Source organism: Rhinolophus sinicus, linkage group LG13 (genome assembly GCF_036562045.2).
Source record: "Rhinolophus sinicus isolate RSC01 linkage group LG13, ASM3656204v1, whole genome shotgun sequence".
NCBI classification, from domain to species: Eukaryota; Metazoa; Chordata; class Mammalia; order Chiroptera; family Rhinolophidae; genus Rhinolophus; species Rhinolophus sinicus.
The window spans coordinates 30,545,533-30,562,162 of NC_133762.1; the positions used below are offsets into that span (position 1 = coordinate 30,545,533).

General features: G+C 47.5%; 1 protein-coding gene across 18 annotated transcripts in view; it reads left to right on the forward strand.

Moving 5' to 3' along the window:
* The window catches only part of PTPRT (protein tyrosine phosphatase receptor type T), a 1,016,018-nt gene that overhangs the window by 386,088 nt on the left and 613,300 nt on the right, over positions 1-16,630 (forward strand). For all 18 annotated transcript variants that reach the window (XM_074318312.1, XM_074318303.1, XM_074318302.1 and 15 more), the window contains exon 3: positions 11,633-11,904. In XM_074318312.1, the coding sequence (XP_074174413.1) occupies positions 11,633-11,904 (272 nt within the window). The remainder of the gene's footprint in view (positions 1-11,632; positions 11,905-16,630) is intronic.

A 16,630-nucleotide genomic window follows, 5' to 3' on the forward strand; every position in this document is an offset into this window, starting at 1 on the left:
GACCCCGGCCTGTCTGTGTTGGCAATGAGACACCAGCTAGTCCAGTGGTTCTCAAAGTGTGGCCCATGGTTCAGCTGCAGCAGTTTCGCTTAGAAACTTGTTAGAAGTGCAAATTCTCAGACCCCACCCCAAAGCGATCGGGGATGGGATCCAGCAGTCTTTCAAAAAGCTTTCTAAGTGATTCTGATGTGTGCTACAATTTGGGAAGCACTGTGTTAGAGGGAAATAGCACTCATCTTAGAGTTGGACACACCTAAGTTTGAAACCTGGCACGGCCGCCATCTGGCTGTGTGACTCAGGGCAAGTTGCTGTACCTCTCTGTGTATCAAGTTCCTCGTCTATAAAACAAAGCGGGGAGGTTAGAGAGGTGGTCTGTGAGGTATTTCTTCAATCCCTCCACACGCCAGCGCCTGTCTTCTTGGCTTTGAAACAGGCTGTTTGATCTGCTAGGAACATTTTCTCAGCTTCCTCTTTACCTGGCTGACACCTGTATAACCCTGGGCCTCAGTGTAGATTTTTTTTGTCCAGGAAGTTCTTTTGTTTTCTTTCTTTCTTTTTATTCTTCTTCCCCCAAATCCAGTCTGGGTTACATACCTCTCCATGTCCACGCCCTGTCATAGAATGTCTCACATCCTGGTAACTGCCTTTTACTTGTTTGTACTCTCCACAAGGGCAAACACTCTGCCGTGCGGACTGCTGTTTCTCTAGAGTGTTGGGCACATAGTACGTGTGCAAGTAATACTTGAGGTTAGACTCGATTACATTCAGTTTATACAATTCTCGGTTCTGGTGGATTTTGTGAGCAAACCGGTAGAGGTCTGAGCCTTCATGCATGGAGCCACATGGGGAAACTGAGGCATGGAGGTGCTGACTATTCTAGGGAGGCAGTGGCAAGGAGAACAAGTGGAGAAAGTGAGTCCTGGTGGCTGAGGATTTGAGGGGAGAAGGCTGTGAAATTGGGGTACGGACCACGTTTAGCACATCTCTGCAGAGGGGCCCATCTGATATCGGCATTAGACAGGGTGATACCCTCACCTCCAACAACCACAAATACAAGTCACGTTTCACTTCTGTAATTACAGGAGGTGCTCAAAGTGGTTACCATCAGTGTCCAGACACTTCTGATTACAGTGAACTACTGCTTGAGCAATGTTGACCAAAGTGTCCACTTGTATACATTTTTTTGGCACCCCCCCGGTATATATAATATTTATTCATTTACTATGAACAGGGTTAAGGGTCTTTTTGAGGAATAGATGGACACCCTCTCCAGGAAAAAAAGCACAACACAAATCTTTCCCACTGTTGACCTCTTCACTCAGTGGGTACATGGTCGGGTTGCTTTCAGAGTAAGACCCAGTTGTTATGGAAGATAAAGGTGTCAGGTGAAGGGAAGGTAGATTTTAATACCTCCAAGCCCTAGTATTTTAAAGCTTGGGAAATAATAGCAGTGACCCAATTTAGTAATGTGAAGGCAAGACAGCACTATTTTAACAGGCTTAGTCATCTCTTTGTTTTGCCTCCCCCCCACCCCCCAATTCCAAGTGTGTCTTTTCCCATTGCAAATATACGAGGGAATAATCCAGTATTTTTCATGAAGCAGAGCAAACATGCTATATATAAGACACAGTTGAACATTCTGTGAGTGTAATTGGAGCATAAGTGTAACTAATCAAAATATTATCATGCCAACGGATGTGTGAAGAGTTTGGAGATTCAAAAAAAATGTATATATGTATATATATTTTAGTTCCATGTCATTTCAATTTAGAGATTTAGAGCTGCAGAAGCAAAGGGCTCAGCCCAATGAATGTCAAGAACAATTTGGGGTCTGCAAATGTTCCTGGCAAGCCTTGTTATTCTCTTGACTCTTAATATGGCAGCAGCTTGACGATTGATTTCATTTATGTTCTTTCCTCCCACTCTTTGTCTCTTTTCCTAATTGCACCAGTTCCCCAGGACCAGGCCAGCCCAACCCGGGGAGTGCGTGATCATGCCTTGCCACCAAATACAATATGCCTACTTGTGATGTGGAGGCTAAGAGCTAAATGATGATTAGAATCTTCTGGGTTTGAATTTTGGCTCTGTTCCTAGCTGTGTGGCCTTGGGAAAGTTACCTAACCTCTCTGTGCCTCCGTTGTCTCATTTGTAAGAGAAGAATGGTAACAGCGACTACCTCACAGGCTTAAAATTAGAATGAAATGAATGAATGTTGGTCAAATGTGACAGTATGTGTTTGCTGTGTTGCTGTTATCAACGAGCAGTTGTGACTAATGAGGGAAAGGAACACTGTGGACACACGAAAATGACTGTGTTTCTCCAGGAACAAGGCCCCAAGAAAAAGGTCTCTCCTCCTTCACCCTTTCTCCAGAAGGAGCCTAGGTAGAAAATTCAAGCCAATCCTGGCATCTCACTCACCACTAGCTGTGGCTATGAAGTCTTGGAACCATAGACGTCTCTAGCTCGAGGCACGTTAGAAGCGCTACCTGTCCAGCGATTTTACAGGTGAAGAAACAGAGGATTCCTTACTCCCAGAGGCACCACGCGATTACAACTGGTGCACATGACCTGCCCTTCAGTTCTGTCTTGACCTTGCCAAAATTGTTTTGATATCTCCCACGGCAAAGAGCAGTGGGAACACAGCCTTCCATTTCACTACTTATGTAGCAGAGTTCTCATTGCATTGTGTTGGGTTCCATTGTTTTTCCTTCAATACCATGTTTCCCCCCAAATAAGACTGGAACTTATACCATATTTCCCCGAAAATAAGACGGAGTCTTATATTAATTTTTACTCCAAAAGATGCATTAGGGCTTATTTTCAGGGGATGTCTTATTTTTTCACGTACAACAATCTACATTTACTCAAATACAGTCATGTCATCTTCGGAAACATCGTCATAACGTACCAAATGCGTCTGTCTGGCTAACGATCTTAACTGGGGCTATTTTTGGGGAAACACGGTAGCATTTATTTTTTTCCTCCTGGGATGTTGAGATATTACACGGAGATGTTGGGGGAAGTGAGTTATGAAGTTATAAACGGGAGAACACAGGTCCCACTGTGCCCTACAGCGTTTTACCTGGGTCTGTTTTTATCTCAAGATGATTGTGAGGTTGAAAAGGAGGAGACTGTCCTGTGAAATTTTTTGATTTTGCTTGGGGAGTGCAGGCGATGAGAAGTAGTTAAGGGTTGTACATGGTTTAGATTTTATTCTGCTTGTCTCTGTCATCTCTTCCCTCTCCTCTCCTCCCTCTCTGCTCAGTGTTCCTTTCCTCACCTGCATTTCATTTCTCAGGCTTCACCAACTCGCTTTTCCTGTCTTCCTTCCTCGCCTCCTTCTGTCTTCTCTCCCCCCCATCTTCCTTTGTGTCTATTCTTTTGCTTTTTCTTTCCTTACTTCTTCCTCCCTTCCTTCTCTTTTCTCTCTCCGTCTTTCTCTCTTCCTTTTTCTTTTCCTCTTTTCAGGCGTAGGGAAGGAGTGTAGGCAGCCCAGGAACCTGGCCGGCCCGGGGGGAATAGGCCCACACATACAGCCTCTTCCAGCACCACCTTCCAATCCAGTCACCTGGGTGTAATTCTGTTTTTAAAACTACATTATCCACACCCACATGGATGATCAGATAGCTGTTTTGGGGAGAATCACCTTAACACATCTGCATATGGAATACTTCAACCCCAACTTATTGGTCTGAATGAATGATTACAGAAATAGTTCCTTATTACTCACACAGACTGACTCTGACAGAATGTTCACTGTGTTTAGTTCCTTTGAAACTTCAGGATGTATTTTCCTTGTTTTAAATAGCTATTATGTATCCATTAAACTGTAATTAATCCCTCCCTCCTTCCCTCCCCATTTTCTGGTTTATTAGAGAAGGAGCAAATTTCTTTGCTTTTTCTTGACACCTGACAATTAGATCGCTTTTATTGATAACATGGGTAATGTTGAATGTTATGTTTGCTAGTCTGGCTATTGGTAAATTGTTATGTTTATGTGATTAACTGAATGATTATTAGTTTTCATGATACTCGTAAACCTCTGTGCTTCTCTTCCACATATATTTTCTTACTTTATGGTGCATTGTGTCTTTTGACATTTTTATGCCCCCTACCCTTTTATTGTGACTGGACAACTAAACATTATCTTTCTGGACTTTAAAATTAGGCCTTGTCCAGAATAGCTATAATAGAGGTATGTATATGGTCAGCGATGCAGAAGTAACTGTTCTGTGGGCATTAGTGAAAGTCACCAAGAGTAACTGCTGTTTAAATAGTCTAGTGAAGGACCACACCTGGGCTGGGCAGTGTGGGTCTCATCACCTGAGAAAAACCCAGAAGTGCGGGAGTCTGGAGTGTGTATTAGTTTCCTATTGCTGCTGTAACATATTATCACAAACGTAGTGGCTGAAAATAGCACACATTTTTTTAGTCTTACAGTTCTGGATGTCAGAAGTCCTAACTAGGTCACACGGGGCTAAAGTCAAGGTGTCAGGAGGGCTGCGGTCCTTTCTGGCAGCTCTAGGGGAGAATCTGTTTTCTTGCCTTTTCTAACGTTTAGAGGCCTCCTGAATTCCTTGGTTCATGGCTCCTGTCTCTCTCTTCAAAGCCAGCAGCATAGCATCTTCAAATCCCTCTCTGATTCTGCCTCTCTTGTCCAGAATAATCTCCCCATCACATCTGATTATCAACCATAATTCCATCTGCAACCTTAATCCCCTCTGCCCTGTAGGTGACATATTCACAGGTTCCACAGGTTAGGTTGGGAACATCTTCAAGCCATTATTCTGCGTACCATGGAGTGAGTAAGGACTGTGTAGGCAGAAGACTTTCCCTCTCTCTGCTTCAGAGTTCCTTGCTTTAAAACAGGAATAGCATGGTACCACCTCACTGGGATGCTAAAAGATGGTCCTAAGTTCTCAATAAACATTAATAACATTACACATGTTATGAATTGCATCAGGCCCACTGTCATCTGCAGCTGGCTCTTTATTATGAAATTAACATTTATTGAATCAAGTCCAGTGTTTCATTTAATATTCAGTGAAAACAGGCAAACAACAAAAAAACCTTTGATGTATAGCTTTCATTAACCCATTTTATGGATGAGCACATTAAGGGCACAGAGAGTTTTACTGACTTGTTCAAAGTCACACAACTAAGAAATGACAGAAATAGGACTGAAACCCAGTTTTCTTGATTGCAAACCAAGCCTTATTCTATGCCACCACAGCTGCCTTGGCTGCAGGCAGCATTTGGGTCCCCGCTGCCATCTACTCCCTTCACGTAGGTCCTGGCACTGGAAGTTGGCGGGGCCACCTGTCTGCAGGGACGGCTCTGAGCTCTAGGAGCTCCGGGCGCTCAGCTGCCAGGCACCAGAGCACCCTCATGTAATCTTAATGAACAATGTGCAAAGCCATTGAAAACTCAATTTGGGCTTTCTTTTTACTGCCAACGTGAGGAACTGCAGTCGTGAGGTGCTCATGTGTAAACACAATAGCCGCCATCTGCTACGGAGAAGCGTTTTGCCTCCAAAAAGGGGATCTGTGTTGCAGACACATCAATAATGGGGCGCTTATCAAGGCATTATTATGCACGAAGGAGGAAAAATGCAAAATTTATGGCCAGCCAGAGAGTACTTCCTGGTTTAATTCAACAGTTTTCAGTGCTATGTATAATAACTATGAGAAACTAATGCTGTTTTATGTTCCTTATCACGTCAGTGGATTTGGGAGGGGGGGAAATGTATTTACAATCTTCCTCTTTCTTGTTTCTGACTGATCTTGGCGTAATGACTGGCTCATTTTTGATCTCCAGGAAACTGACAGACCCAGGATGATATTAATTAAGCTAACCTGTTGATCAAAGAGGGCCCCACAGAGTTGCTGATATATGAGGGCTTCACTCCTGAACAATCTCTAAAGCGACAGACCTATGCTCAACCCAGAGATATGGCTTCTTCCTGTCTGGAGGCGATGGTTAGATCTCTGGGGGCTGGGCTAGATGTGGAGGGGGTTAGAGGAGGCTGGGTCCCACCCTCCTATAAGATGCTGCACTTGCTGGGTGCCACAGCTTCCTGCCGCTGTGCCTTTACACATGCTGTTTCTTCTATTGGAAATGCCCTCCCAAATTACCACCAGGCACACACACGTGTAGGGGATCCTGACTGGGAGAAGGGAGAGGCTCACCCATTCTGATGTGTGGAGTTCAGCTATGGACCCCCTCGTGTCTATTTATATCCGCTGATGTAGACCAACCTGACATGGCTGAGGATATTCCTGGGGAAAGGGGTGTTGGGAGAGACAGAAGTGAGCCCTGTGCGGTCAGGACACAATAGTCAGGTGTGTCCTGCACACTGGGGGTCGGGGGGTGGGGGCTGTTGCAGGGATTGACTGCAAGGCCATGGATGGGGGAGAACATCCATCACAAAGGAAGATGCCAAGTAGAATTCAGCCCTGAAGGTAGGGGTCAGGTGCTGAGTGTGGCCCCTTGATGGAGGAGGAAGAAACACCATGGGAGTTTGCACACAGAGCTGGCTTTTGAAACTTGTTGACTTTGGGGTCAAAGCAGTTCTGTCGTGTGTCCCCTGAGTGTGTCCCAGAGCAGACAGACACTCACAAGGACCTGCCCAGTCATTGAAACCCCCATAGCTGATGTCAAGGGCGTATGAGGAATCTGTGCCTGCAAGTGCAGTGGGAGCAATGGCGTTGCCATCTTTAATTACTCGTAAGGTGCCCTGGGGACTTTGGAGGATGCACAGGGAGTATTGCTAGGAGCCGGAGTTCCTGCAGGTGCAGGTGGGGGCTTAGAGCTGGTCACATCCCACTGCCAGGGATCATAATATGCTCATTGGCTAGTGAGGTTTCACTTCTATTCGTTATTCAAATTCTATTTCCGCTTAGCCCAAGCCTGGAAGATGTCCACCTACCCTGGTTGGGTTCACCGCCCCTGCCCTGTGTCTTGTATTCATGGCCGTGTGCCACTCCAGTGAGGCCACATTTGCTGCTCGGTCCAACGATGGCTGCATCTTGGAGACACCTTCCTCCACAGCTGCTGCCTCCTCTACACAGTCCGTGGTTCACCGAGCCCTGGTTCATTTAGTTACTAGCTCCGGGTTCAGAAGTTGTGGTTGGGGGCACCTGCACAGTGGAGCCCAGGTGGTGTGGCTGAGTCTCAGCTGCAGAGGAGGCTGGGAAAGAGGGCATCTGGCCTTTTCCAGTTCCACAGAAGAAGATGGGCTGTGCTTCAACAATTGGGGGGTTCCCCAAGCACAGGAAGGGAATTCATATATTGAGTAGCCAAACCATGGGGCAAATGCCCACTCTATGTCATTAGTCTGATTAACTTGGAGGGTGGCCTGAGAGCGAGCAGCCACCATGGTTGGTGGGATCTGAGGAGTAATGTGTGACCGTGATGGTGACATTGGCCAGCAGCCCTGATGCGCTTCCACTGCTGAAAGGTGGACCTGCCCCAGGGCTAGCCCCAAATCTTCTTTTTTCTGTCCAGATGGGGAGTCAAATAATCTGACCCCACATTTTGCTTTTTACACCATACTCTCCTTCAAACACTCAGTTGAGTGTACCCTTTCCTCTTTTGGGGGTAGGCTGGGTGGGCGGCCATCATTTAAAAAAAAAATAAATTATTTTTTTCAGTTGTCTGGTCTGCCTGTCTGAACCTTGCACCAAAACACATACCTTTCTGTCTAGTCAAAGGGCCAGAGGGTGCATATTAAGTTACACAAATTGACATTAGGCGCCAATGGGGTGGTGTGAACATCTGTGACCTTGACCCATCCCAACTCTGGCCCACTTAAGACACAGATTTTCTTTAGGAAGGTCTAAGACGTTCCTTTCCTTCTCCAGGACTCATTCTTAGAGTCCATTCTTTTTATTCTCTTCTGGTTTTCTGCATCTTTTTACCCAGGGTCACTGCTCTTACTGATGCTCCTATTTGGAGCGTCCTCCAGCTTTGCTTGGTCGCTACCATGACTCATCTCCCTAAATAAAGGAACTTGTAGGACGTAGAGGCTCTATGGGGGTGCCCAAACAATAACGACAATGCTACGTGCGGAAATAAATGTCGGACTTTGAATGGCTTCCTAACCCAGTGATAGTTTATTCCTTGTTTACTAAAGGTCTGACATGTAGGTGGGTGACCTTTCTCATGGTCATGGCTGTTGAGGGAAACGAGCTCCTCTTGTTGAGGCTCTGCTGTCACGTCGGCTCTTGGGAGCCTGTGCTTGCGGCTGGTGGGTGGGAAGGCAGTGGAGTGGTAATCCTCACACCTTAATGTGCATACTTCATACCCCCTGAGGATCTTGATAAAAAGCAGATTCTGTTTCATTAGGTCTGGGGTGGGACTGAGGTTCTGCATTTCTTACAGGCTCCCAGGTGGTGCTGAGGCTGCTGGTCCAAGGACCATCTTTTGAGAGAGACGATAAAGGAAGATAGAGCAGCGGGGGTCGGGGACGGGGAGGGTAGAGAGAGGCAGCTTTTATGGACCATGCCTGGAAGTGGCACATTTCGTCCTTAGGACCCCGTGGCTAGAACCCAGGTGCAGGCCCCACCACGCTATAAAAGGAGGTTGGGGAACGTAGTCCAGCTATGTGCCCAGAGTAAAGAGGACAGCTGTTGATCAGCCAGCAGCTTCGGCTCCGTGGAGAGTCGACGGAGGGCCAAGCACTCCAACCAGCTCTGTCGTCAGGGAAAGGCAGCCCCCTCTGTCACAGTCATGGGGGCGACACAATGGCTAGTATGTCTGGATTGAAGGGAGTGATGGACGGTACATGGTGCCACCTCCTCGGTGAGCCTTGCCTCACCACTGCAGCTAGGATGGACAGAAGGGGGAACCTGAGCTGGTAGCTCGACTCTCTGTGATGTGGACTCGTACACAGCCTGGTGTGAACGGGCCGAAGGACAGGAGCTGAAATGTCCATGGGGCATCGTGGATTCTGGGTGGAGAGAGCCAGGCACTGCCTGCTTCTCAGGCTGCCTTCCCTACCTGGAGGTGTGCCACTCCTCTGTGGCAGGGGCAGGCACTCGAGCTCTGGGGGGCTTGTGGGTCATCACTCATCTGTCCCAGGGGAACCTCCTGGAACCCTGTGGGATGTAGGCCAGCAGGCAGATATCGGTGTGGATGCTAGCTCAGTCTTCACTCTGTGCCTCAGTTTCCCCCTGCAATGGTTTCTTCCTTGCTGCCTCACTGGGAGGCTGTGATGACTAGTGATAACAGCCAACAAGGGACATCTGCCCACTGACGCTGTGTTACTGCCAAGCCATACACTAGGAAATGTTACTCTCTTGGAAGCAAGATGGGGGAAGATGTCACCTTAACTCCACTTTCAAGTGACTTCTATTCCAGGAGGTGGGTGAGTTTTCTGATCGGTGGGATGGCGGAAGTCTCACAGCCACTGGTTCAAGTTGCTGTGCTTGTCACCTTGCTTCTTGGTGGCATATTTTGGGGATGAGCCCACCCAATCGCCCTACGTGGCCATCCCTTAAGGATAGCTCTGGCCTTAGTGGTCTGGGTGGAGACAGAACGAGGGAGTCCCTGACCACCCAGTTGCTCTGCGTGCTGGTTCGGGGAAGAAAATGCAGGAAGCCTAATTTGGCCTCAAGTCCAAGTTACTTTCTCGAATCCAGCTTTGGGGATAATAGAGTGGAGCTTTTGAACTCTACCTCTCTCCTGTGCCTATTTTTAAATTCATTCAGATCTCAGAGGAGACGGGCTGTGAATGACTAGAACCTTCCAGAAGCCCAACAAGATACAGATTTCCCAGCGTGTATTAGCTGGCAGCTGCTAGTCTTTTTGGTACCAAAGGTGAAAGAATGAGGCAACTTATAGCTATCGTGGCTCGTCTTGGTGGAGGGTAAATCGTCTTAAGGTTTCATTCTGAATTGAAGATTTTAGTGGGTAAAATTAGATTTCAAAGCAACAGTGGTTTTGTAGGTGGGAATATTCCTCCCAGAATCATCTGAGTTTATCTACTATGTTTTATGATGCAATTTATTTCATAGAATCAGAGGACTTTCAGTCACAGAGCGCGGCCCTCACAGCCCATCATGACATTTCCCTAGACGTCTCAATTTGTCCAGGCTCTGTTTAGCCACGTGCAGTGATGGGGGACTCACTTTGTCTCTGGCAGTCAATCCCATTTTGCATCAGCTCGACTTGTCAAAGGTCTTTAGAGCTGAAATGTGCCTTTTGGTGGTTTCTTTCACAAGTCTGCCCTCTCGGTCACCTTTATCCATGTAGCTCTTGCCACAATAATGCTGCCTAACAAAGTAGGAGGAAACTCAGTGGTGAACAGCACTAAGTGTTTTTCGCATGCTCACGATCTGAGCATCGCGTGTGGTTCTACTGATCTAGGTTGGGCGTGGGGGCCCCTTGGCTGTGCTCCTAGCTGCGTGGGTGGCATAGCTTGGTTCTTCACTGTCAGTTACGCTCAGTTCCCCTCCACGTGGGTCTGCTCTGGATCCTACACTGAAAGGGGCAGCAGCTACCTGGGGTGTAGCAGCTACTGGGCAGTTGTACAAGAAGGCAAGCCCAGGGAGGCTCGCCGGCTTCAAGTCTCTGCTTGAATCTTTCTGTTAGCATCCTGTTGACCAAAGCAACTGCAGTCCAAAGTCACAGGACGGGGACACACCCTCTGCCTCTTGTGGGAGGAACCACAAAGCCAGAGGCCAAGGACATAGATCCAGGGAGGCGTGACGATTTAGAAACAACCATTTAACCGGTCAAAGCAACTCCAGAGAGGCTCACTTCCTTCCTAGGAGACAGCCTTGCTAAGGCTTGAGAAGAGTAGTCATGTTTTCTGCAAATAGTAATAACAGCGTCAACTTGGAGGTTGGAGAGAATCTGGGTATCATCCGTCCCTGTCTGAGTGGCCCAGGGCAAGTCACTCAATCTTCACATATAATGAAAATTCTCTGTCTCCCAGAGTCACTCTGCAGATCGCATGGAATAAGGTATAAATAAGACACTGGCATCACACTGGCATTCCTTAAGTGCTTAGTATTACCCACCATTTCAGGCTGAATATCTTCCAGTGGGTTCTCACATTTTTTCAGGGCCTTCCTTGCTTACCTGAATCTATTCTACTTTTTCTATGCCCTCCTCTGATATATTCCCTGCACCGAATGCAAGGCTCCAGGTGGAATATACTGGGACGATGACATCTCCCGTATTGCTGAGGTGCTCTTTCCCCTGAGACGGCCCAAGCTTGCGTGAGGTTATAGTTCCCCTCATTTCACCCATGGAGGTTGCAGTTTAATTAAATTCCTGGGTTTTTGTTCAGTGCTTCCTTCAGGATCTATTGGACATTCTGTTCCTTCTGTAAATGTTTGTAGCCTGTCTACTTTGTAGAAATACATCGTACGTGTTACCATCTCTTCATTCTTAAAACTGCCTTGTTGAATAGGTTTTTTGTTTGTTTGTTTATTCCCCACTATTCTCTACTTAGTTGCAGAAGAGGGTACTCAGGTGGAGAGGAGGTGGGATTTCCACAGGATCACACACACCCTCCCGGGGTGACTTGATTTCTAGCCACCGTGTTTATGGGTATGACTGATGTTGAGCAGGATTTTCCTTTCTCTCTCCTTGTCCACTTCCCGCCCCCTTTGTGGATCGCCAGGATCCTTCATGATGGTGAACAGCTCCGGCAGGGCCTCTGGCCAGAAGGCCCACCTTCTCCTGCCCACCCTGAAGGAGAATGATACGCACTGCATCGATTTCCATTACTACTTCTCCAGCCGCGACAGGTCCAGCCCAGGAGCCTTGAATGTCTATGTGAAGGTGAATGGCGGTCCCCAAGGGAACCCCGTCTGGAATGTGTCTGGGGTCGTCACCGAGGGCTGGGTGAAGGCAGAGCTTGCCATCAGCACCTTCTGGCCACATTTCTACCAGGTATGATGTTTTACCATGGTTTGATTTTTTTTAAAAATTAATCTATATACCTCTTGTCTGCCAAGAGTTGTTGAGAAAGGACTTCATTTACTCACTCACTCACACACTCACTCACTCACTCACTCACTCACACACTCACACACTCACTCACACACTCACTCACTCACTCACTCACTCACTCACTCACTCACTCAGCTCGTGTTTACTGAGCTGCTCCTCCTAGCCAGGCCCTGTGGATAAGGGGCCATCCAGCACAGCCCCTGCCTCCCTGGAACTCATGATCTGGAGGAGGAGACGGATATATAAATAAACAATTACTGTATAGCGGGGTGCATGTGGGCTCCCCAGGATGCCGGAGGGACATAGACATGAAGCCTTTTATAAAATAATTCAAGAGGGAGATACTATCATCTGAAGAGGAAGATGCTAATAGTATCCCTGTTTTACAGGCAAAAAAGTTGAGTTTCAGAGAGAGGAGATAACTCGTCAAAAATCACCCCTTTGAAGAGATATTTGAGGGGAAGGCAACCGGGGTGGCTTCTAAGAGGAGATGACAGATAGCCTGAGTCTCGTAGGGTGAATAAATAATTATCGAGAAGGGAAGACAGAGGCATTTGAGTTGGCAGGGGTACGGCAGGCCAGGCTGAAGGAGTGACGGAGATTTTGGCAAAGTTTGGAATCTCTAAGTCAGTTAGGGGTAGGTTGCAAAAGGAGCTAAGAATGTAGGGACATGTAGGTCCTGGGGGCTTTCAATGGAGGCTAAGGAGATTCCATTTATTCTCTAGTCTAGAGCAGTGCTACTCAAACTGTGGTGACAGACAGGTTCCCCCCTCGACTCACTGTGGACCGCTACTTTTATAAATGGCAATAAAAGTGTCAAAGCAATGCCACATTGCTGTAGCAGTTTCTAAACACCTCTCTCGCGTTCCCTACGTATCTCATTGTGGACTGCTGACATACAGGCCCAGGCTGGCACCAGCCCACTGAGAGTGCTTGGAAGACACAACTCTGGTTCACCTTGGCCTGGGGCTGTTGAAAGTTGTTTTTTTTGAAAACAGCATTATTAAGGTACAATCTACATGTCATCAAATCTACTTATTTTAAGTGTGTGATCCAATGATTTTTTAGTAAAGCTACTGATTTGTGCAATCATCATCATAAACCAATTTTAGCATATTTTCATCACCCCAATAAAATCCCTTTGTGGTTAATCCCTATGCCCACTGTTGAAAAAACTTTAAGTAAGAAGGTGCCGTAGTCAGATCTGCACTTTGGAGAAATTTCTCTGAAGTCTGGAGCAGAAGACAGAGCTGAGGGCGGCAAGGTTAGTGGCCGGGAGCTTCTTAGACACCCTTCAGTTCAACATCCATGGTATGTACGGTCCTTTGAGATGCATCATGAAAGCAGCCACAGACAATATGTAAATGAACGGATGTAGCTGTGTTCCAATAAAACTTGATGGACAAAAACAAGGGGCGGGCTAGATTTGAGCTCCAGGCCATAGCTTGCCGAACTCTGATATAGGAGATGGACAGAGATGGACAGTGAAGTCCAAGAGCACACAGCAAGTCACTGGCAAAGCTGGGACCAGAACCAGACGCCCCCATCCCAAGACTCTCCCCCTGTATGGCTATAAATGCCAAGTGTCTCTGTAACCATGGATACCTCCAGGAAGGCCTTTGGATTCCAATTAGAAACCCCTTCCCTAGGGCCTGATGCAAAGGGGAGTAGGATGAGACCACAGATACAAGTATAATGGGCAGGAAAAGTGATCCAAGAGAGGGACAGTCCTGCTATTGGCCATACTCTTTGATGGGGAGTAGGGAGACAAGTGCTATTTCTTGGACATTCCCAGGTCCCAGCTCGTTGGTGAGCATGCTGCCTCTTGTTTATCTGTGTAGTAACCACTGTGTGGGTTTCTACAGGTCCTGTGCTCCAGAGGAGGGGATATTATTGGTACATTGAGGTCTAGGTCCTCTGGCTCCAAGTTCAGTTTCCCACCTGTACGGAAAATAGCTTGTTCTGAGAACCTTCTGCTTACTCCCTGTGAAATGTTGGCTGCATCTCGTCATTTTGAATCACAGTTCTCTCATTCATAAAGAGCAGGGGAAGGTGGGTCCAAGGAAGCGTTCGTCTGTTGGTTAAATGAGATGGCATATACCAGGGGTGCCAAAAGAATGTAGACACATGTCTTGTATTCATTGTTCATTCTTTGTATACATGGAGTATTACAATTTTAACACAGTTTTTTTCCTTTCTTAAAATGTGTGTACATTTTTTTTTGGCTCCCTCTGTATATGACACCATGTCAGGCTGTCAGCGGGCCTCAGTAATTGTTGGAAGGAAGGAAGAAGAGAGGGAAGAACAGAAAAAGAGGAAGGAGGAAGGAGTCCTTTGTGTTTTTTGTGATTTGTTTTTTTCAAGGAATACCCAGTGTGGTCGAGTTGTCCTTGGTGAGCTCTGAGCCAGCCCTGTGACCCGCAGCCTCATCTGGGAGAATTTTCTGATTTCCAACTTGTTCGCGACTACAGCACCATTATTACATGACATTACATTTCCTCTGCTCTGAGCTTTGTGGTGACAAAGCCACTAGTGCGCTGAGAGCAGCAGCTTAAAAGAGATGTGTGTGACACACACACACACACACACACACACACACACACACACACACGTCTGGGGGGTGGAGAAGAAGGGACATATCAGGAGATTCAAGGACACTCACAAAATGGATTTTAAATTTCCCCAGACCCCAGGCTCTGGTCCTACATGTATGAATCTGTGGACTAAATACAATTTTGGTCTTCTGCGGAGCTGGTCTTCAGGTCCTGGTGGCTTATGTATTCATTTATTAAAGTCATATTTCACAGTCCTAAAATTGACTTTTAGCTCCATAATAAACAGGGAAATTTTATCTTTCTTATTAGTGGGCTTCCTGGCACCAGGCTTTCAGCAGGGCCTGGGATGAGAATGTCCCTCTGCCATCCCCCTCCCCCACCGGCCATCTCGCAGGAGAGCAGGGGCTTATCAAATGCCGCTACAGCGGGCTGCCTCTTTCCAGGTGATGGTCATTCTGTTTCCTGTTTTTCATGATTCTGAACTTTTCCATCCCAAGATTTTAAAAAATAAGAGGGCTTTGAAATGAGTTTTGCAGCCACTCGCTCACTCTGTTTTCTGTCACCTGCCTAGGTGAAATTACCTTTGCTTCAGCACTTGTAATTGCGCTGTAGACCCCTTGCCATTGGGGACTCCCCTGACTTGGATTCAACTGGACTTGTGGCCCTTTCTCAGGAATTCCTCTGGCATCGAGCATTCTGTAGGATTAGTAACGCCACGCACAATTCAGGAGGACACAGGACAGGGAGAAGGTCATTCTCCCACCCTTCAAACTCCACCCTGTTTACTGTCTCATCCGCCCACCCCTCTCTGCTCAGCACCAAACCCCCCATCTTGTCTTCTGCAGGCCTCCTGGGCTGGTGTGGGAAAGTGTCTCTCCTGATTTCACCCTACGCCGTCCCTCCCCACGAAAATATATACGGTCCTCTTCCTAAGAGGAGTTCTGGTGAGCCCACATTTTCCTGTCTCTTATCTTTGGAGAAAATGTTTGCAGCCCTCTGACATTTTTGCACTACCAATTCTCTGTGGAAGGACTGCAGAAGGTAAGGCTCACATGCCAGGTCCCTGACATCGCCACACCCTCCCCCCAAACACGCAGACAGTGAGGGTGACGCATCTCTGAGCCTCTCTTGAGAAATTACTTCCTGGCTTTGCCCAGCAGCTCACGCTCAGGAAGATGTTTGTGTCTTTCCATGCAAGCTCCCTCCCTCCACCTCCAGGATGCCCACCGGTTCCATGCACTGGAGCAGGTGCAGTTGGCAGTAGATCTACATGGCAGCCTTGGGGTTGAAGAATGTCCTGCCAAGAAGTTGGGGTTCCCAGCCGAGGCCTTCTGTTCCAGTCCCTGAACCCCGGGGCCCCAGCTCCATACACTGGCACGGAGAATCACTGAGATGAAGGCCTGCTTCCTGCCTGCCCTGTTCCCTGTAAACAGACAGTGTTAGAGTAGCCTCCACAATTCTTTGCTCACTCCTCTGCCTCTTCTCCCATCCCTGGCTGATTCCTCAAGGGCCTTGTTTTGAGTTTCCTTGTGCGTATGCTTGGCTTGCAAATGACCATTCTCCCTCTCTTCAGAACACCTGGACAGGTCCCTCGATCGTAGAGAGTCCTGGCATCACTTTGTCCCCTGTGGCATCTGTCCTCAGGACCTGGAGCTGGCTAGGTACTGGGGGAGGGGGGGTCTTCCTGGCCAAAGACCCCATGCCAGCAGCGCGTTGATGGGGTGATCACCTCCACCTGAGGCTGCAGGTGTCTCCTGGGGAACTTCCGACCTGAGCATGGGAACTGATGATCTATATTCCTCAGAATTTTGTTGGCCAAGAACCTGGCCCAAGGGGTCGAGCTGCAGCTGTTTCATATAAGAACCATATGAGAACCTGAACCATATGAGACAGATCTCTATCTTGCTTTTCTGTTTGCGTCAACAGTGAGAATTCAGGGGGACCCTCCCATCTTTCTTGATGTCTGAACATCTCTGGTAATGCTGCTTCTCTGTGAGTTGCCCCTGCAGTGTTTTTCTGCAGCCAAACCTGATTTCTTTGATTGTGTCCCATGCCACTCTGCCCTGTGGCTTCTCACAAAAGCTTCTCAAGGCCTGACTTGCATTTGAAGG